At 41.3% G+C, this 23,029-nt stretch overlaps 1 protein-coding gene across 14 annotated transcripts in view; it reads right to left on the bottom strand.

Moving 5' to 3' along the window:
* ANKRD26 (ankyrin repeat domain containing 26) overlaps positions 1-23,029 on the bottom strand; it is an 829,339-nt gene that overhangs the window by 601,349 nt on the left and 204,961 nt on the right. For 7 of the 14 annotated variants that reach the window (XM_069228888.1, XM_069228890.1, XM_069228889.1 and 4 more), the window contains 5 exons: positions 17,312-17,408; positions 9,351-9,449; positions 8,972-9,000; positions 8,809-8,890; positions 8,686-8,730 (listed from right to left, as the gene is read on the bottom strand). In XM_069228888.1, the coding sequence (XP_069084989.1) occupies positions 8,686-8,730; positions 8,809-8,890; positions 8,972-9,000; positions 9,351-9,449; positions 17,312-17,408 (352 nt within the window). The remainder of the gene's footprint in view (positions 1-8,685; positions 8,731-8,808; positions 8,891-8,971; positions 9,001-9,350; positions 9,450-17,311; positions 17,409-23,029) is intronic. The other 7 variants (XM_069228894.1, XM_069228896.1, XM_069228898.1 and 4 more) reach the window with 1 other exon arrangement.

Genomic DNA, 23,029 nt, shown 5'->3' with positions numbered 1-23,029 from the left:
ACTGCAAACACAACTATCTACTAATAAGCTGGTTCACTAAATTCTGATTCTGCAAGTTGCAAGAAGCCAGGGCACTGGAAAGAAGACTGCCCAGAGCGAGAAGTGCACAATGCACCGGGAATAGTCTTGCAGATTAAATCTGCCCTACCAGCTATGCCAACTGCTCCAGTCCCACCTTCCACTTTTTCCCAGACTTCCCTGACTGTACCTCCAACTCAATTTTTATCTGGAAGCGCTTCCTCCTCCTCTCTTTACCACTGTACCGGTGGTTCACCCAATGTCTGCCCTAAACAATGTTTTTCCCCATTTGCTGCAACATCGGGGGTTCTGATCAGTACTGCCTATGTCCCATAGAGCTGCCAAAGGGGAGGTGACTCCTTGCGGGCTTCCATGCACCCAGTAGATGAAGAAGGACACTATGTGAAAGGAAGAGTGAATGTAAACCTTGTGGGATTCTTGGTTGATACTGGGACTGCACATTCTACTTAAAGACCTACAGAAGTACAACATTGACCTCTAAGGAAAATTAGTGCAAGCAGTCAACAATGGAGTGAGTGAGTGCCTGGAACGAGAAGGGGTAATGCCCCAGCGGAAGTTCCACAGAACCAATTTGCCCCAAAGCTATGGCAATTACCCTGGCTCCACTTACTGCTCCTATTCCCAGACTTTAGCACCAAATCAGTTTTATCAGACAGCTCTTCCTCCTCCTTCCACTGCCATTGTGCCTGTTGTGCAGTCAACAGCCTGTGTTAAATAATTATTTTCCCCATTTCGCTGCTAAATCGGGGGACCAGAGGGGCTATAGCTATGTCCTGTAGGTCTTCCCAAGGAAGATGACTGCTTGTAGGCTCCTATGTTCCCAGTAGATCAAGAAGGACGTTATGTGAAACGGAAAGTGAATGGGCACCTCGTGGATTTCTTGGTTGATACTGGCACTGCACATTATACTATAAGACCCATGGAAAAATCACATTGACCACACTTGGGAGTATTAGGGCAAGGTGTCATTTCCAATTCTGTTATCACGCATCTAATTTCTAACCACCCAGTCTTGTAACATAACCACAAGTTTTTTGTCAGTTACACCAGCCCAGTGAATTTTTTGGGAAGGGATTTACAGTGCAAAATGAATTATATTGTGTAATGCACTCCTGAAGAGTTGCTCGTACAAACCGGAGATTCAGATGCATATTATAATGTGATGACTGTGTCCTCTCAATATTTGAATTAAATACCTGAATATGTGTGCAGTATAGTAACAACTGGGCTCTGAGCAGAGAAATTGAGAAGATCACAGGGCCAGCCTCCTGTACATCTAAGGTTGAAGGAGGGTGGAAGATTGCCACAAATTCCCCAGTATAAATTGCTACTGGGAGTACAAGCAGGCATTGAGACTGTATGTTGAGATTTGTTGAGGCAATATATTAGCCGACAAATAGATCCAAGCCCATGTAAAACCTTTTTCTCCCTGTGTGCACAGTCAGTGGGGTATTTTGGAGAATGGCCCAAGATTGGAGTGTGATTAGTGAACTTGTAATTCACAGTTTTGCCATTATCTCTGACCTTCTGTAATGATGTCCCAGATCCTCACCATGGCAGAAAGTCCACTGTTCTAGATCTCTGCATTTTTCTCAATACCTTTACATGAAGGCTGTCAATATTTTTTCACTTTTGCATTAATAAATATGGTGTTTTGCTGCCAGAGAATTCCACAACGGTATACTGAGTTAGTATCTATTTTCTCTCAAGCCCTTCATAAGGATCTAGAATCTTTGTATCTTGCCTATGGATCTGTGTTGGTTCAGCAGACTGGTGACTTGTTAGTCGCCTCACCTATCTGGGGGAGGGGGAAGGGAGGGGGGATGTAAATGGGACACTATTGCTTTGATTAATCATTTGGCTCATGGGGGACACAAGGTCTCCCTTCAAAACTCCAATCTACTAAGGAAACAAATCAGAGAAAAGTACAAGGAAACAACGAAGGTGTCTCAGGAGAGGATGACAGCTCTGTTACAGATGGTTCTGCCATGTACACAGAGAGGGGTTAGGAAAGTCATTGGTATGGTGAGATACTGCAGGCAGTGCATTCCAAATGTATCCCTTATAGCCCAACCCCTTCAGCAATTGACAATGAAGGATATCTCTAATCCAGTGCCCTGGTCAGAAGTACTCCTAGAGGTTAAATATGCTTTATGCCTATCCCCAACCCTGAGTATGCTAGATAATTCAAAATATTTTTTCTGGTATTGTGCTCAGCAGGAGGGGTGCTCTTTGTTAGTGCTGACACAACTCCATGGTGATCAACAGCACTCAGTTGCGCATTTTCATTTTTCCGCTCCTTTGGAATCTTTATCAGCAGCTCTCGCACAGGGTGTGAGCTCATGCTTAATTTTAGCCAGTAGTTTCTAGTTGGGGGCACCGGCACTTAATTTTGAGGGATGGAGCTTTTTTTTTGTTTTTTTTTTTGCATCAGGCACTTACTGCACGCAAAAGACACATGAAAAAGGCAGAGGAAGAGAAAAACAAAAAAGCATCACAAAGAGAAAGCAGAAAGCTGCAAGAGTGAGCTGAAGGGGTACATAGTGGCTGTAAATGGATTAAAGAGGCCTGATGGCTTTAGGATTAAGCTGCCTTTGCAAATTAAGCACTGGAGCGCGTCGTATCGGTAGTGGCTACAGTAAAGTATGATAATATTGTGTTCGGTCATCCTATAAGATTATATGAACACCTCTGAGTGGAAATCGTGTTAACATGATGTATAACACAACATTTGACAGAGGTGTGACTTACATGCTACAAAAAAAACTGGCAACTCCCACCATATCCGTAAAAAGGTGCAAACTTTTGAACCTTGCCACATTGTTGCCTCTGCCTTACCAGCAAGATAATCCCAATTGTATACAGGTGACAAAGCTTGTCCTGAATTCAAAGATGAACCCTTGGAACATTGTGCTAATGTGATTTTCATAGATGGATCATGCTTAAGAGACAATGCAGGTATCTTAAGGCCTGCATTTACTCTGTTAACCCCTGTAAGAGTAAGTAAAGCCTTTTCTTTAACTAATGTAGGGTCAGCACATGTCTCACAATTGATTACTCTCATGTTGTTGAACAAGCTGTCAAGCAAAAACTGGTAACGTGACAATTTGTACTGACTTGCTATGGGTCTATATAATGCATGATTATGGGCAGCTTTAGTGATAGGAGGTTTATGAGTGATGTTGTGAAATGTGCATCATATCAGGCGTGGGGGAACAGATGAAGTGCTGAGGGGAAATAATATGGTGGGTGCACTAGCCAGGTTTCATGCAATAAATGCCTCTGCTGAGTATGCTTTTGAAGCAATGATAGTCACAATTTACCTGCACATACAATGGAAGAGGTCAGAGACATTCAGGAAGATGCAGGGCAAGAGGAGAAGCAGGAAGAAGAACAAAAGGGTTTCAAGACAAAAAAGTTATGTGGGTAGATCCAGAAAGAAAAGTTGTGTTGCCGAATTCATTGTTATCATAGACAGTGAAGTGATGTCATGGACTCACCCGTTCAGCTTGATCTGCAAAAACAGCTAGATTTTGGAGAATATGGTGAAACAAGTAATTCTGAAAATGTGCTGAAGACTATTGTTCACAGAGTGTGGTTTGAAAAACAACATGGGCAAAGAAACTGTGGTTATGATGATTCATTCCCCTTTAGTGTGTGGGCCAGTACTGACACTGCAAATTGACTTTATAGAAATGCTGCTCTGCAGAGAATACATATATGGACTGACGGTGACCTGCATGTTCTCAAGATGGATAGAGGCCTTTGGTGCTAATGAACATCTGCTGCACACAGAACAAAACAACAGGCCTGTCCTGGGACTGCCAATGAGGATTCCCGGCACGCTCACAAGTTTGCTGCTGTCGATAACTGATAATATGCTCATGGACTATTGCAAAAAAGACTGTATGATGTGGTGTCCTCTACGTCTGACTAGGTTAAAAAAGAAACCCCGACAGGTTTGACTGCTGCCTATAATAGTCTGAGCCCAGAGAGTGGCTCCTAGGGAAGAACCACATTTGAGAAACTGCCTCCAGTTGGTTGGAAGAGGCCCTACCAAGTCCTGCTGGCGATGAACACTGATGTAAGATGTGAAAAAGCAGTCAGCTGGGGTACCCATCCTAAACTAATAAAAATAACAGCACCAGAGGAGGGTGGCAAAGACCCAAAGACCTCAAACGTGAGCTACCCCAGAGACAGTGGCAAACTGCCAGAACTTATAAGCCATAAATGAAGAAAAGGAGAACCAATGCTTTAGGGATTAAACAATTGCAATTCATTTTTCACAAATGGTGGGGGGCCTAAAACCAATTGCCGCTCCCACATCAACCTTTTAGTCTACAATTTCCACTACACTTAATTGCAATATGTACAATATCTGTCAAATATACAAAGACAAACAATGAAACAATACATTAAGGCAGTCAGAATAAGGAAGCATGCTCCATTAATGGAGAGACAGGCTAAGACACCACAGCTGCTTTATCTAATATTACTGAAGAAATGATTTCAATGCCCAGCAGGACTCTGTGGAAAAGAATGGCTTTGGATTTGATTTTAGAAATCAGAGTGGTGTCTGCAAAGTAATCAACATGCTGTGCTGCACGTTTATCCCTAACAATACAGAGAAATACAGAATAGTATATTTGACATCACACAGACAGAGCATGAGATGGGCAAAGCAGGATTTGGGGGAAAACATAGGAGCCTAGTTAGGGGAAAGTGGATTTTAGGTCTTCTGGGTCTGGAGATTGCTGTATTTTTACTCTTATGTTCATTAATATGTATAGGGCATAGGCTGTATTCAATGTGTTTAATTATGGGTAAGGATTGTAGGAGTTCCAAAGGTTACAAGCAAGGACTACGTGACTAAGAGACAGAGGGAGGGCAAATGAATTACAGAAAGAAGCGAGGCATTTAAATGACACTGAAGTTTAAAAAGGTTAGCACTCAGTGGCAAAAGGAATGAAATCTGAGCGCTTGGGCTGCAAATGTAAAAAATAAACCAACTCCATCTTTGCATGAATCATGTGAAGGCAATGCTACAGCACTAATACATGCTTGAGCTGCAACTAATAATAATTATGGGTATTTTCTAAAGCTCAGTTCTGGACAGATTGGGAAGAGTAAGGAGTGAGATATGGTGTTTACAGGTATCTCTCAAGGTTGCAGCTGCACAGGGAAGAGCATATTATTTAACAGTTGTTATCAATGTACCAGCATGAAGATGCTATGCATATAATGAATGCCCATCTGTTTGTCATGTCCGAGAACTGAGTCGATGAGTACATTCTGATTGCTGGACAGGGAATAACTATTTATCTTTAGAGGACATCAAAATCTTAGCAAAGATGCTCATGTCACAATTGCGCAAAGTGATTCCATGGCTGGTGCAGGAAACTCAGGTGGAATTTGTGCCAGGTCATTCATTGTACAAACACATGAGAATGCTGTTCAATCTTGCTATGGGAGATGCGAGATAACCCATTCATCATATTCCTAGTTGTTAAAAAAAAAAGCATTTGTTGTGTCAAATGTGGCTACCTCTTCAGAACTCTGGAAAGCTGGTCTGGGATGAGATTTCACTTCCAAAGTCTGGTGGCTTTTACTAACACCGCAGCACAGGTAAACTGCAGGGTATTTATCTCCGACACATTTCTCTTTCTACACGGTAAAAGACAGGCCTACACCCTTTCCCCACTTCTGTTCCTACAGACCTGGAGCATTTCTATACAGTGAGGTGTCAGTATCTCTTAATTGAAGGAACTGAAATACCATGTGGTTCAATAAGAACATTTTAATAGCAATAACAGACCCTGAGACGTCACTGGTGGATATAATAGATTCCTTCTAGATCTTAAGGGACTACAACATTAATTGGGGGAACTCCAAGTTCCTGTCTGTGATCAGTCACTACAAAAGGTAGCCTGGGTCAGTATGACCACTGAGCAAGAGACCTCAGATGCCTGTTAATTACACTCAAGAAAGGTCTGGAACAGATCCCCGTGGATAATCTGAATCATTTGATATTGAAAATGCAAAACATTGTAACACAAAGGAACTGCCTATGTGGGGTAGAATTCAGGTTACCAAACTGAGGATTGCACCCATTACAATTACATCTTTTGAATAATCCCCCTACTGATTAGAGCCTTGATAATGCCTCAGATTGATAAGGATATAAAATCATTCATATTGGGCACATGGCACCCCAAGCGCAAACCATGCAATTTGCATATACATGCTACATGCAGTGGGATGCGTTACCACTTACTATTAGGCTCACTGTACGTCCCAACTTGTGTACATGCTGCTCCAAACTGAGCATCTTCAACTATGGTTCAGTTTGAGAAGCTCTATACTTATAAATACCCACAGTCTCCCACTCATATATGAAAAAATATACCATGCAGCAAAACTCAATGCCATCACAATGCAACTCAACAAATATGGAAAGCTGCACATAAGGACATGGGGTAGATCATTTAATTCATCACCCTGCTCCTAAATGGCACAATGTAGACATAAGCATTAGAGGAACTAGTGTACACTGAAAACGGTAAAGCAAATGGGAATCGCATCAAAAACACGGACAGACCACTACATTCAAAACATACGAAAAACTGCAAGCAGAGTTTTTAGAACGACAACTGAATGGCAGTTATTACAGTTTAAATACTGTTTATCAGGCAGACTCCAAGGGCAGAGATTAGACTTTGCAGATTCACCCATTTAGCAATATATCTTGCCTTTGGGAACACACCTAGGAGTAGCGTCAAGCCTCTACAATGTCTTGGTTCTCTCTCCTGTTCAAACATTGTTGAGCACCAGGCAGTACTAGGAGACAACACTAGAGAAAGATTATCTGGAAGAAGAATGGGCTGATGTATTGGAAACTCACAAAAGATATCTAAGTGAGGAAAAACAGAAATTCGTATACTTTAAAGTACTCCACCTTATATGTTCGCTAGGAGGATCTACTTCGGCACTCCAACTGTTGGTTATGTAATTTCTCAAGATGTGATCTGTTTCAAGTGTTATAGCAATGTCCGAGCCTTTTCACGTACTAGACAAATATATGGCAAGTAATATTGGCAGTCTTAAGTCCTAAGATGTAAAATCCAGCACACTTAGGTGTAGAGCACAATGTAAGCAATGTACCAGACCTTGCGAACCATGGGCACAGATGGCTGGCTACAGACTTAGGGCAGCAAACCTTTGTATCCTACACATGTGGTGATCACATTCTACACCTACACTGGTCGAGTGGCTATCTGAACTATTTAAAACAGCTATCTGTGAACATGAAGTCTATAAACTAAAAGACCAGTTGATCAAATTCACCTGCATATGGGGCTGCTTTCTCAGTCCATTCAATGATTCAGATCAAGGAGTTTGATATTTTAGGTAAACACCGTTAACCGCTATAAGGTTGCTGTGAGAGATAAGAGTGACAGTTCGAAAACCGTATATTTCTGTGTGAGGTACATCTATGGTACACAAATTAATCTGATGTAACTTTACATTTCCATGCAGAAACCGAAACGTAGAGACATCCCATTCGCCAACCCTTTTTTACCATTCCCTTCCACACCCCCCCAAAGATTTATTTGCTAATGTTCTGTTATTCTAAGTGCCCATTCAACACTGCACGCAAACTTACCCAATTCATGTAACTATGAATGAAAACGTAATAAAGAAGTCATACCACTCCCACACAGATTTATAGCTGTAGGGGTAATAATTAAATAGCACCAACACTAAAAGCCAGGAAATTATCAACTTTTCAACCTCACTGTATGAACTCAAGGGCACAGTCTTACAGCACACACCTCAATACACAAAAGGAAACCATCAATATGCTTTACACTGAAGGGTTAAATCCATATTTTCACTTCCAGTAAAACACATCGACACCAGACACTGAGATTACTGTTAATGAGACGTATAAGAACAAAGCAGAAAAGGCACACACATTCCAAAATTGCTACAAGACCGCACAAATGTAGACATGTGAAGTCCAAAAGATGGTAACATAACATATCTAGACTGAAGATGAAATAAGATTAAAAAAAGGGTTGCTTGCTAGGAGGGAGAGACTTCAAGGACATCAGTTAATTCACTCACATAATGTGTTTTATCCTGGGGTTTACCATAGGTAGACCAGTTTTTCCTAATGTATTTCCCACTTATGGTTAAAATTCCTTACCGCAGCCAGATGTTCTATTAATTAGTATGAGTCCTTAAAAACCTTACAGTCCATCATATCATGGTCTGAGTTAAGGCAGCAACACACTTTGTTCAACCCATTTATTAAAACAAAGGTCACTTTCCAATAAGGGTAGTTAGACTGATCAATGACATTTCAAGGACTTGCACTTTGATTTCATCCATCAGACACGAAGAAGAAATGTAAAACATATTTAGGTTTTCAAACTGGATGTGACTAACAATGAGAAAATAGCTTGAATGGCAACCTTTCATACTAAAATGATTTAAAAATGTTGCTGGAACATGAAACTATTTATTGTTGCTACCATGCTCAATGATATTCACAATGTATCAAGGGATCCTCACAATCGTTTTTTTGGTTTATTTTCCTCTTCACACAACTATTTTCAAGTTTGGTTGAAGAAGAGGCCTTACCTTCAATATCATCAGCATCATCTAAGCCCAATTCTTCCATTAAATCTGGAAATAAAACACCACTGGTTACACAAAGACCAAACAAAGTGAATAGGCATAGATAGAAAATGTGTTTTGTAGTACCTGGCTTCTGCTTTTTCATACATTCTATGACTGCTGGTTTGAAATCATCTTTTGTTTGTGAACTTTCAAGTGTGGTGTTTGGCTGGAAAAGGGAACAGAATTAAGTTGTAATAGCTTGTACAATTTGTTTTTTAAGTGAAAGAAAATAAAACTGAGAATCTACCTTCTGCACTGCAATCTTGACAGAGAAATCTGAAAGGCAAGAAGTTTTAAATTACATTATTATTATTTTTTTTAAAGTTAGCTTGTGGCACCCTCTCACAATAACATGCAGAATAAGCAATTTGCAAGACACAGACAATCAAGCAGAGTGTAAAAGGCCATTGCTTTAAGCTTTAGGACTGCCTGAAATCTACACTGTACGTTAGAATAACATTGAGCAAAGATATAACTTACAAGTTAGTACTGCAGAAAATGCATAGGCACAGATTCCACATGCACCTAAGCCTGGAAGTAAGTAGAAATTAGGTAATGCTGGCATGCTCACAAGTTGTCAGTGTTATTTAGGTGTCATTTTGTGCTGTCATAAATCATTTCCATACCCACGTGGCCCAATGGCCGGTCTACATTTCTTGCCTCGTCTAGTTTAGTCATCCTACAGCCATGTGAGCCTCTTATGAAAGAAGGAGTATAAAATATGTCTATGGAAAGAATTATACAAATACACTTAGAAATGGTACAAAATGATGGTATTCATTTTGCATAAGAATGTATAAGAACTTATTAAAGTTATCTTCAAATTAGGTTACATTTCAGAAATGTCTACAAAATACACGCGACAATTGACCACTAACTTTGTTCTCAAAACAAATTATAAAAGGATCTTTACTGTTCCGATAGCTGGGTATAGGTCTAGGGAGACTGTCAAGGTCAAGACTGATTCCAGGTCACTTGTCTTGGGTGCTACTCAGTCCAGCTATCAATGTGAAGGAGATGACATCATCTAAACCTCCAACCAGTTTCCATTCTATGGAAGATTTTATACATTGGTGTTCTGCCCAAAAACAGTGAAGGATGTCATCCCAGGACTGTTTTTACCTGTACCTGAGGCGGCGACTATGGCGATACCCAGCTGGACGTCTAATCAGGTAGGTCCTGTAGGGTCAGACCCCAGGACTGAGGGCGGAAGCTCACAGGCGAGAGGTTTCTATGGTGGGAATTGTCTTGTCTGGGAGCACTCCATGATTGGGCTGGGGCCCCTTTAGGGGACACAGTCATTCCGAGAGAGTGTGGTGGCGCCACAGACCCCAGAGTAACTACTGTTACTACTGTGAGTCATCTTTAGGATGAAGTGACCCGCCTGAGTGAGTGTACTGGGTTGTGTATTCGCCAGAGGGGTGGGGAACAGCCAGTGACCTATGAGACAGTGTTTAGACAGGTATTTTGTTTTGCCGTCAGTGCTGAGACACTTACCAGGAATGGAGTTGCAGTCTGGGTTCTCTGTAGGGAGAGGTGACTCCATGGTTGAGTTAAGTGGGTGGTCTTAGCATAGGAAAGCCAGTGGAAGGTCCCAACAGTAACAGACAACTGGTGAATGGTGTGTCTGGTTAGTACCAACTGCCGCTTGTTACTGTTGAGTAGGTAAGAGTACCCATGGGCAATGGCTATCTCCCCCCTAGATTCAGCTGGCAGAATCATGTGTTGCAAGATGGGTTCTGCCCTTTTAATATGGCCAGATTTTTTGTTTTTTTGATCACCAAGATTTGGACTTTTTATTGTAGGTGAGTATCACTACATGTGTCTCATCCAGGGAAGTCGCACGTTAAATGGACTGCACATGTTTCCAGCCAGTGTCCACCATTTAATACAAGGCCACTTCAAGGAAGCTAGCGTAAGGGCCACTTGGTTGGTTACACATGAACATGTGTGCACACATGTGTGCAGGCTGGACGTAGAGGACTACCACTGTGCACAGCGTGGTAACTGTTCATAGATAGCTTGGTGCAGGGGGACACTGCTGAGTTAAATATTGTCCTGGTTCGGCCTTATAATATTAGTGGACACTTGTAGGGAAAGTCAGTGTGATTTACTGTTTTGTCTCCAGTGACACTTTATTATACATATAGGGGTAAATCTGTGTTAGAGCTCTTCCCTTTGGCCTACAAAGTCCTATGGGGTATGAAACTGTTTCAAATTAGCATTTTCCATACATGTACATTTTATGGTTCATCCAGAATTGTCATATTTCTCTAGCTCAGCTCAGCATGACAGCCAACGGTCTGGCAGTGATGTCAGCAAGGCACGGAGATGGGACCCCAAAGAACAGATGTGACCAGTGACTCTTGGATGATACCATTTTCAACTGTCCCAGCCTGTTGTGCAGGAGAGCTGGGACAGGGGTGGAGCGGTGATGTGGCACCCCAGGTTTGGCCAATGGTGACTGACGTCTAGAACCTTCAAGCCCCATTTGAGAACTCTTGCACAAGGGAGGGATGGAGCTGTTGCTGCTGTTGGCGTTTTTTGATGCTGGACCCTGGGACAGCGGAAGCCAAGGACAACTGGAAGAAGCAACCCTTTAAATGCCCATAAGGAACAAGGACACTGCCACAGTTTAGCCCAGGACCAGTGGGTCTCTCCAAGGGCCAGTGAGGCTGGCCCGCTTAGACCTCTTGTGGACCAGCTGGGGGAAAGCCTTGTACCTCTGCGCTCAGAGAAGACCAGGAGGAGAGCTGGTGTAGGGAGCCAATTGAACAGCTCCTTCAGAAATACACTGCCTTGGAGGTAAGAAGATCTATTGAAACTGCTGTTAGAGATTGCCACCGGGAGTAAAAATGAGCCCAGGAGCGTCCAAATCAGGCCGATGGAGCCCAAGTTATGGCCTCTTTACGGCTGGTGGCCTTTGACCCTATTTCAAGAAACAGAGCACGTAGGGCTCACCGCATCTTCAACAATTACCCTTGACGTGGGCCAATGCCCAGGGATGGCACAAGGAGTCCACTCCAATTCCCCATCCAGGGAGGGGGAAAGCGTAAGGCCACCTCACCAGGCTCATTCTGCCACCAGGAACCCACACCTCCCCAGGGGACCAACACAGGAAAGGCCTGGGGAGCATTGTCACAGCCCCCCAACATCGGTGACCTCAACCACACTCCCCATGCCCGTGTCTGGGGGGAGTGGAACAGCCACTGCACATCAAATACCCTGCCACACAGAGCAGGCAGGAAAAAAGCAGGGTCACAGCTCCCGCCAGGGGTTGAATGACATTACAACAAATGCCTTTACCATTCTGCATAATACTAGACTTGGAGTGCGATTTGTTCAAGTACCAGCGACAAAGGTACTTGTTACTTTATTTCATTTGAAAAGTGGGGGCCGGCTCCCGCTTGCCGCACTGACCCCGCCAGAGTGGATGTAGCCAGAAAATGCAGTTAACTTAGTATAGATAGATGAACACACACACACGCACACACACAGATAGAACTAGAGAGACAGAGGGTGGTATGAAATAGAGCAATAGAGAGAGTGATAGATAAGGGTATTGGGTGGTAAGGGAGGTTTAGGGCTGGGTGCGTTTAGGGTTAGGGTTTGATAAGGTGTGTGTGTGTGTGTGTTTGATCAGGTGTGTGTGTGTGTGTTTGATCAGGTGTGTGTGCGTTTGATAAGGTGTGTGTGTGTGTGTGTAATCCTTTAACCCCTAACCCAAACCTAATCACCCAATAACCTTAACCCTTGCCACCCAATCCCCCTACCCACCTCTAAACCATAAAGCATCCTTACCACCCAATACCCTTACTCACCCCTAAACCTTAAAATCACCCTTACCACCCAATCCCCTAAATCCTAAAAACCACACTTACCACCCAGTACTCCTACCCAAACTTTAAAAACATGCTTAGCACCCTATACCCTTAACTACCCATAAACTCTAAATACGCCCTTACCCTAATATATATATATATATATATATATATATATATATATATATATATATATATATATATACACATACACACACACACACACACACACACACACATATATACACTTGTCTATATCTTTGGCACCTTTTGACGAATCTTCACAAACTTTTACACAAAAAAAAAAAAAAAAAGATTGCCCTGATGATTCTTGTTGCACACAGAAGATTTCGGGGTGATCTGTCAGGCAGGGGCCAAGAAAAACATGTGTTTCCCATGTTCACTCCCATAGGAGTTTTGAACACGACTACAGCCCAAACCACAGGACAGAATTACACCACATTTGGCAGAAAGGTAGGTTTTCAGTACGCTGATTACGCTTTTGCATATTTGGTGTAAATCCGTTTAGTAGTTTTTGAGAAATTAAAGGGGAAATAAATTTGCATATCTTGGGCCGCGGATCCTTCACAATGATTTTGTGACGATCGTGGTGTAATTGTGAATGCACGTGCAAACAGGAAGGCTGTGATTGGCTGGCCACACTCTGACCAGAAAGTTGCATCCGCCATTTTAGGTAACAGGATAAGGTCCCTGGGCTGAACAATAAAATGAAAAGTGGCATAAGGGGTCAGGGTGGCGGTAACCTGACCCAAGGGCTATGATATAGGGGTCTGTGAGGGTGAAATTATATCCATATAAAATATTGTTTTCACACCACGCGGTATTCAGGAATACGTCACAAACTCAGCGTGGCCCCATGTAACGCTGCAATGACTTCGCAAATAACGGCAAAGAAAAAACATTCACAGTCATTCATACACTAATTCATTCTCTCATAGTAGCACTCTCATACACACTCACAGAATAACTCAGACACTGACACACCCACTCACAGACCCACTCAGACCCTCAAACATCCACTAAATTCACACTATCTTTCTCTGTCTACCGAAAATGAAGTCTGACATTCTCAGTAAAACCTAACTCCAACAGAAACAGCTTGTCAGTTGATTCCCTTGTGTTCTACTGCAATCTCCCAGAGTGCTCTACAGAACAAGTAGAGCTCTAACAGTCTTACCTATGACAAAAGTGTGGCACACTTGAAGCCATCTTCATTGAATCAAACTAGTAAAACTTAAAACATCTAATTTAGAAAGGAACAAAATGAGGGGTTCATTTTGTCATAGAAATTATAGTTAGGGCCATAGAAAGAAAAATTAGGACATGTTTTAAGTGAGTTCTGAAATATGTTCCTCTATTTCATTAAAACATTTTGACATGCAGACTGAAGTATGCACTTTTTACACCAGCAGTAGATCGCCAGATAACGCCCCGAGTATTGAGCATCTTTACTACAGGTTTATAATGGGCAACTAGGGTACTAACATTCTGAATGTATGCCAAAAGTGAGCACATCTGAATGCTATCTTGATGGAATCAAAGTGGAAAACTGAAAGCCTTTTCTACTGAGGATACTGCAGTAAATGAGGAAATTAGGGACCTGAATAACAAATAAGTCTCCCAAGATGGCCACCAGAGAAAAAAAAAAAAGAGCCCAAAATGTAGCACAAATATCACCCAAGTGTAGCCCAAGTATAGTCCAATGACAGAAGTGTGAAAACACTTATTTTTATTTTTTGCATTTTTAAATAGCGCAAACTTGACCCGAAGGTATTGGAGTGCTTTACATGAGCGTCAGTTACATTACACATTCATTTTCGTATTAGGCATGAGGAGATTACTGATTTGCCCAAAATCACAGAATGTCGAGCTGATGCCGAAATGCAAACCTGGCTCCCCAGATGTAAAGTCTGCAGCTCTGGCCGTAAAGCCACATCCTCTCCCCTAAGTGTAATATGTAATCAAGTGATCAACTGGATAAAAAAAGGTAAATATAGCAAATAATTTAAAAGTGCTTTGTCGCTATTTGAGAACTCAGAAAATATGACCTCAGTTTAGTTGTTTCGAGCACCATCCATTATTTATACTGGAATAAGAGTGTCTCCTTTTTATAATTTCTGAAGGAAATGCTTTAGGTGTTACAATTTAGAATACATCAAGATGACATTGGGCGTGCCATATTCGTGGAATAAATATAGAATGTTAGCAATCTAGTTGTTCATTAGACTACTGTAGGGCGCCAGATGTCAGGGGCACAGGCTTGGATAATTGAGGGCAAGGAGGAGGTTGAAGAAGGGACAAGATGACTGCGTTGGGCGGGCAGAAGGGGCAATGGCAGCACAACGGACTATAAAGGGCAGGAGAAAGGGGGGCAGGGGCAACAAATCAACACGTTATAGTTACTTGAAATAACTAACTATAAAATCTGAATTTCTGTGGTTTTGTGCATGTAAAATTTGAACTTAACTATAATGTTTTTAATGTGTACACACACACGTTTATGAACTTACCTCATATGTACTTGTTGTAAAGGCTTGCATGATAAAGGCGCTGCGTGGTAGAGGCACTGTGTGGTGAAGGATGTGTGGTAAGGGCATTGCGTGGTAAACGCCGCGTTGTAAAGGCTGTTTCCCCCATGCCGGCATAGAAGGAGCTGGCCGGGCAGGGAGCTGGTAGGGGCAGCTGGGGTTGGGATCCAGAGAGATGCCACCAGTATAGGAACCAGACACCCCCAAAAAAACAGGAATAGAAAGGAGAAATGCTTGCACCTCTACCCGGCACAGCAAGAGAACTGCTAATAAAATATTCACTATATTCACTGCTCCTGGGTGGATCACCCCATATTGACCTGCAAGGCTTGTTAATTTGCATCTGGTTCTTGCTTGGTGGTGACTCCAAAAGGGGCAGGGGCACCATCAAGGATTAAAAGAGAGTATTGTGGGAGGGTTCAGGAGTACATCAGACCCATCTCCAATAAGAAATTTAAAGGTATTGACCCTATATTTTTGGGGTCAAGGAATCCGTCACCCTCTACGATTTTCATTAATTTTTCAAAGCATTCCCAAGGCTGGAGCTTTTGTTTGCTCTACAGTGGGAGTGCAGCACCCTCTAGGGGCTGGTTCTATGGCTGTGTTATATGTAGCCTGTAAGTAGTACCCTGTAGGTGCTGTTTTTATGGTTGAAGTTTATGTGGCCTGAAAGGATAGATAAAGAGCACAGACGAGTTTATTTTAAAATGTTTCATTGTTATAATAATGTTGCGTGATTACTGATCAAGGTTTATATGCTTTATTATTGCATTTACTGACAAAATTATGGCATTTTCAAAATGTGGTTTGCTCTGTTTGTAATATGGTGGACCCTTGTAAAGCTAATAGGTCTTATCTAAAGTAACACCATTCATATTGGGATGTGTTATCAGATATAACTGGGGGTACTGTGATTTAGAGGGTCATGACCTTTTTGGCTAATACCAAGGCACAGAGTCAGAATGCAACTAAGGATGTCAATACACGTTTTGTACAAAGTGTTAAAAAGTGTCCAAATCTTTGGTTGAAGCATGGGTTACAGTTTTTTTTTTTCATTAGATGCCTTAGGTTTTCCTTAGCAAATATATTTTTCTATTCCTCTTTTCACAAAAATTGGGTGAGGTTTAGCAAGTGGACAGGGACAGGAAGAATAACCTGAAAAAGGACCAAACCGAGATCTCACCCGGCTGAGCCTATTAACAGAATGATCCCCAAAGAGCACCTTGTGTGGATGTATGAGGTCCAGTGTCTGTCCCGGAAAGTGTGTAGGTAACCTGAACTATCTGGTTAAATGGCCTGCTTCAGATCTCTGATCAAATTGTTAGGAGATTCTTTGGAGAGTCATTGATTTGTGTATGTGGTATTTAATTATATTGTGCTTTTAAGTGGTGATATTGATGTAAATGTTGTGAGGTCATTAACATTTCAAACGGTATGCAAGTTATGATTTCCATAGCCCATTGAGCAAGTTACATATCACACGGCTAACAATGACTTGCACATTTCAGAAGTTTGTAGTGTTTTAATTCATACCCAATAATATACTTTAACTGTGTTGTTTTACGGAATTTATTTTTTTAAACCTATGTTAAAGAGTTATTAACATAAGAATCCTAACTTCACTTTAACCTTGTTTTTTCAGTTCAATTTTCACATTTTTAAAATCATATGCTACATCAAACATTTGGGTGCAGGGCCTGGCACCAAGCCCCCGCCATCTCTGACTCTATAATATACCTTATCAACAGAAATCATAGATCTGTGATACAGAACCATTGGGCCACATCCTGAAATTATCTCAGTCGCCCTGATGCATAAATCGTGAAACAAGACAGGTAATTAAAAAACAAGAAAAAGTGAATAAAATAACATAAAAACATCTCTTCCATACAAGAACAAGAAGTAGGCAATCAAGTCACACTATTGTAGGTAAAATAGTGTATACATTTTGGGTCTCCAGAAATAATATGGTGAATATCACAGCTACACAGGGTTGGATAACAAAACTGTATATGCTATACAATTCTACTGCCCGATAGCTAACAATAAAGAACATAAAATTTTAACATAGGGCCATCATTAATAAAGAGAGAGTGTGTGTGTGTGTGTGTGTGTGTGTGTGTGTGTGAACGAACAAGTGAGAGAGTGTGTGTGTGTGTGTGTGTGTGTGTGTGTGTGTGTGCGTGTGTGAGTGAGATGAAAAAGAATGAAAGTTACCTCCACTTTGTTCTTCCGAAATACTCTGCATTTGTGTATTTGCCGCTTGCAAAGGCAAAGGGCTAGTTGTTTGTTTTCTGGGACTTTCGGAAGCAGACTACGTGGAAAATAAAACACTAATTATTATTAAATTTCAATTGTTCCATTTCATCAAACCAGCCAAAAGATTAACAAACGAAAGTGGGATCAAACAGACATTAACAGTTTTAGCTTTGAGATGCATATTTCGAATTAAGTATTTTGTGCTACAGTTTGTATAAAATCTCTTTGATTTATGTTTATGACTTTATGGTAAACTCAGAAGTGCTAACGGATTCATATTCTCTGTATACCTATAAGGTTAATTTTAATTAAAACACCAAAAAGCATGTTATCAGTCTACAAAAAACACAAAGAAAACATTACTTACCTTTGACGTCCGATTGCGGCTTGCAGTGTTGTGGATTCACATTCTTTGCCCAGTATTATCATCTAGGTGCTGTTTCTCTGTGAGTGGAGCTGTGTAGGTTACCACTCCATTATTAGTGGCCCTGTTTCGGGCCCTCAAATTTTGCAGGTAAACGAACTCCAAACCAATTCTTTTGAGCCAGAAAATCCAGCAGTTAAAATCAATTTGGACAGGTTTCCTGTTTCACCGACCTTGCCAGGCCACATCATTCCCATTTCCCTATAACTTCTAAGGTCCTTCTCATCCCTCTAAGGTCCTTTGCAACCTACTCACCTCAAACACAGTACTTTTCACCCTCCTCACATTTACCACCAAATTGCAAATTGTTTGATCTATGGCAGATATGGTAGTGAATGCATGCTCCAGTTTTGGTTATGTAATACAAAGTGAATGAATGAACCAATAAATAAGGTATTTATCAGTGCACATTCATGACAGGGGCATCTTAGCACTAAGGCTGAGTGAGCACAATAGACTGACAAGAAGCGGAAGAAGTGATGGCTATTTAAGGCTATGCAGAGGGAGTCATAATTAGCAACAACGCAAAGAGAGAAGTGTAGCTTATTCCAAAGTTTGGGTGCCAGCACTGAAAAGACTCAGGGCCTGATTATAACCTTGGAGGATGGGATACTCCATCACAAACGTGGCAGATACCCCGCCCACCGTTTTACAAGTTCCATAGGATATTATGGAACTTGTAACACGGCAGACTGGATAGTCGTCACATCTTCTAGGCAACAGCATTTATGGTGGGGAACCACAGCCATATGGAGGGAGACAGAGGGAAGAGGGTGCAAAGAAAAACAGAAAAATAGGGTAAAACTCACTGTTGAATAGCTGGTGCTTCTGTGTAATGTAATGCACAGAAAACTAGGTACAGGAGGCTGATTTGATTCTTCTAAGGAATGACAACCGATATAGTTTACAGTGAGCCATCCCTACATGATAACTTTTGCAGAGCCCGAAAATTAATCTTACAGCCATGTTTTGAAGTATTTGAAGTCTGGTGATAGTTTGTTTTCTGGAAGCCACCAAGCAGCACTAACTGCATAGACTAATCTGAGCAAAACAGCTATGTCTCTTCTAGGGCTTTCCATTGTTGTGAACAGTCCTCAGTTGTAAAGGCTGACATTATAGAGTTACTTCTAGTTCCAAGCAGAGGTCCTCTTCCAGGAACCAAAGCTTCTTAACTAGTACCACTGGAAGAGGTAGGGGTGGGGTGTAACACCTATTCACCAGGGACAGAAACTGGCATTGCAAGGGTGGTCTGGGACACAAATTAACAACTGTTTTGTTGGCTATAAGTTTTAAATTCTTTCTCACCCAAGCCAGAATAGCCAGGATTCAAGAATGGAGATGGCAGTCATATTGCTTTATCCTATTAATAGCACCTTGTTCTTTGGTTTGGAATTCTCGTAGAGCTAATCACACTGCCATAAGCTCCAATACACTGATGTGTAGAAGCTTCTCTTTTGGGCATCACATACTTCAAATGGTAAGACTGTTCATGTGAGTCACCAAGTCCTTAAGTGATGAGTCTTTGTGGATGGGCACTTGTGGCTGTGAGTCTAGAAACAACCCATCCAGTAACAGGGCTGGACTGGGAACCCAGTCAGCCCTGGCAATTATGTCAGACCAGCTCCCCAGTTAGCATTTTACCTTCTTTACTGATAATAAAGGCATTTTTGCTTTTATTTTTCATTACTCATGTATGAACCCTAGGGCTCAGGATTGTATGGTATTCAGGGCCACTGGAATTATGCGATTGTGCTGCTAGTGCGATTTTTGCATAATTATTGATTTACTGCATTTGCCACATACTCCATCATCTGAAGCATAATCTGCTGACTTTAACACAAATCATCTATTTGGTACAAAACCCAAATCAGAATAGAAGGGAAGTTCATCTTCTAGGAATAGTGTGGGTAAAGAAATAGCAGAACTCAGTGGTCTTACTTCACCATCCTCCCCTCTCAGCTTTGGCAATTTTCAAGCAAGAACTAGTCTTAAAAGCACAGACTTATCACTCTCTTAAGATAATCGTTTCAATCACAAAACTGCACAAAGTACACTGCACGGATTTACCAATGACTTTGAAAAAAGCCCAATATAGGAGGTCACATGTCCTTGAAAACCTGAACACTTCTCTCCTGCCCAAACAATCCCACTTTAATGTACAATTACAAAAGAGATGGAATCCCTTCCACCTGGAAATTGAATTATAGCTGGTGTTAGACAACCAATGGTGCAATATATGGATGTACGCTAGCAAAGCCAGAATCTTGCCCTGAGATTCTAGGCTATCTGTAATACAATCACAAGAATGCTGGAACTGTCATGAATTAAAGGGAGACCTATACTAAATGATATACGACTATAAATTTGTCTACTCTGTACTGAGATCTAAAAACACCTGGAAAGTATTTTCACTGTCACATAAACCTGAACCTTTTTTGAGGGATGCTGGAAGTTTTCACTATTGAAACTATGCCATAGTTACCAAAATCAAATCTATTACTTGACCTATTATGAACATAGGGAAAATGACAATTTTGTGTGAGTGGAAGAGAGTATACTGATTCAGTGTTCAAACATGGTGGTCATGGGTATACATTTCCGAAGCAGCCAACATAATCAACGAGTCATCAACTAGGGGACAACCCTTATGGGAAGAAACTAGACCTCTTTCTTGAAAACAAAAATCTAAACTATGTTGAGCAATGAAAATATCCACACCATAATGTAGCTTTAAACCATCCCCTTTGGTTTTGTTTAGTTTATTCCTTTATCCACCCACTCTCATGATACCTAGTTGTCTATATCGCCATCATAAAGAGCACGTCAACATACGGTTGTTTCTTTTCTACATTCTTTACACTTGCATCTCTTTAACGTATCTGCCAGTTGATAACTAATATTCAGGGTATCTGCTTGTATCTTTCTCAAATAATTACAATCTATTTGATTACCTTATGTACCTGTTTTTTTAAGTAACTGATCTTACAAGATTCACACATGATGCCAACCTTTCTGTATTCTATCTATACCTTTCATAGAATATCTGTAATCTATGAAAGATGGCAAAGATGGATAAATGACTTACCTGTAATCCTAGTTCTCTTCCAGGGGATCCTCATCAAAGTCATAAGCACTAAATTATTCCCACGTGCGGGGACTCCGTAGCACATTATACATATATCTATGTCTATATATCTATATATATATATATCTATATCTATATATATATACATATATATATATAGAGAGAGAGAGAGAGATATAGATATATAGAGAGAGATATATATCAATGAATATACATATACATATACATGCAACCTATGTTACATAGGTAAAAACATGTCTAATTTTTGTTAACTTCCTATAATAAATATGAAAAAGAACTCAGAAAGGAGACATAGATAACAGTACTATGTTTTATTGAAGAAAAAAACTGTAATGAAAAGCACAGACATTTTTAGCCAATAGGCTGCATTCAGATTAACATGGTAAAGCAAATAAATGGCACCGTGCCTTTAAGACCTCAGAGACCTTCAGTAACCCACCATGCCTCAGATGTCAGAGAAAGGTGACAGTTAGGTGGCAGTTAAATCAGTTCTTTTTTAACAGTGAAGTAGAGAATGAGAAACCTCCACCAAAACATGAACCTCTGTATGCGAAGATTCGTCTGGGGAGGGTTGCTTATGACTTTGATGAGGATTCCCCGGAAGAGAACTAGGATTACAGGTAAGTAACTTATCCTTCTCTTCCAGGGGATCCTCATCAATAGTCATAAGCACTAAATAGAGGAGCAAGCCCATCCCATATCCCTGTGAACTAAGCTAGATTAAGCTACAGCAGTTGATCAGTTCATCTAAACAGGTTTTGTAACGAGGCCTGTCCCACTTGGGCGTCTGCTCTGGTATCTGAATCGAGGCAGTAATGTTTTGTGAAAGTCTGCACCAATCTCCATGTCGCTGCTTTGCCTTTGCGCCTTTGCCAGAAAACTAGGATGGGTTCTCATAACTATCCTATTGTTGTGGAACACTGTGTAAAGCTCTTTTGCACAGAGAGCCTTAACTTCGCTTTCTCTGTGCGCTGAGGTAATATTTACAAGAAACACTGTTTTCCATATGATATGCAGTAGGGAATACTTATGTATGGGCTGAAAAGGTGTACCACATTTAGCTCTCAGGAAGTAGAGGGTGAAGGAACAGGGGGAAAAACTTTTCTTAAACCCTCTAAAAAATCCTTAACAGGCATTCGAAAAAAAGGATGTCTGAGAAGGCGATTTTCTATAAACAGTTATAGCCACAAGATGTACCTTTATTGATGAAAACCGCAAACCTGATTTTGCCACATGGAGGAGGTAAGGTAAAATGACATCGTCCTGCCCCAGAATTGGATGGAAACTATTCTGGATGCACCACATATAAAATCTTTTCCATTTAAACGCATATGTGCATCTCGTCAGTGGTCTTTTGGACTCCTTGAGAGTGTCCATGCATTCCTGCGAAAGACCTAAATGGCCATATTGGAGAAATTCAAGAGCCATGCCGTCAAGCTCAAAGTAGGAAGGTTGGGATGGAGTATTTTCCCCTAGAGTTTGTGAAGGAGATCCGGTCTGCACAGTGTGGTTTCTCTAAGAGACAAAGTAGGTCCGTGTACCACTACTGGCGAGGACACGCACGGCACGGGCTATTAGGTTCATCCTGGTCCTGGCTCTGTTGAGCTTGTTGATGATTTTCGGAATTAGAGGAATGTGAGGAAACATGTAGAGATAACTTTCTAACCAGTTGATCAAAAGGGCATTGCCCTTTGTCCCTGGATGGTAAAACCTGTGTGCGAAGCTTGGGCATTTTTTTTGTTGCTTCGCCTGCGAATAGTTCCATTTGCGGTTGCCCCCATTCGTGAAAAACAATTTGAACAACATCGCCGTTTAGAACCCTCATGTTTTTCTCCATACGTGTGGTTCAGAAAGTCTGCTTGGGTGTCCTTGGATCCTGGTAGGTGAGCCGCCGATATCGTCAAGTTTCTGGTGAGTAGCCACTTCCAAATTGCTTGCGCTTCCAACAATAGGGTCCATGAGCAGGTCCCTCCTTGCTTCTTCAGATAATACATTGTGGTGGTGTTGTCCGTTTGAACAAGTTGAGAGATTGTCTGAATGGGAGTATAGAGGGATTTCAGTGCTAGGTGGACTGCTCAGAGTTCCAACATGTTTATATGATAAAGTAGTTCCTTGTCGGACAACAGGCCCAGAACTCTAGGAGGAA

Source organism: Pleurodeles waltl, chromosome 4_1, assembly GCF_031143425.1.
Source record: "Pleurodeles waltl isolate 20211129_DDA chromosome 4_1, aPleWal1.hap1.20221129, whole genome shotgun sequence".
Classification (NCBI taxonomy): domain Eukaryota; kingdom Metazoa; phylum Chordata; class Amphibia; order Caudata; family Salamandridae; genus Pleurodeles; species Pleurodeles waltl.
Note: the sequence above shows the minus strand (reverse complement) of the source record. Positions and strands in the feature narration are given on the sequence as shown.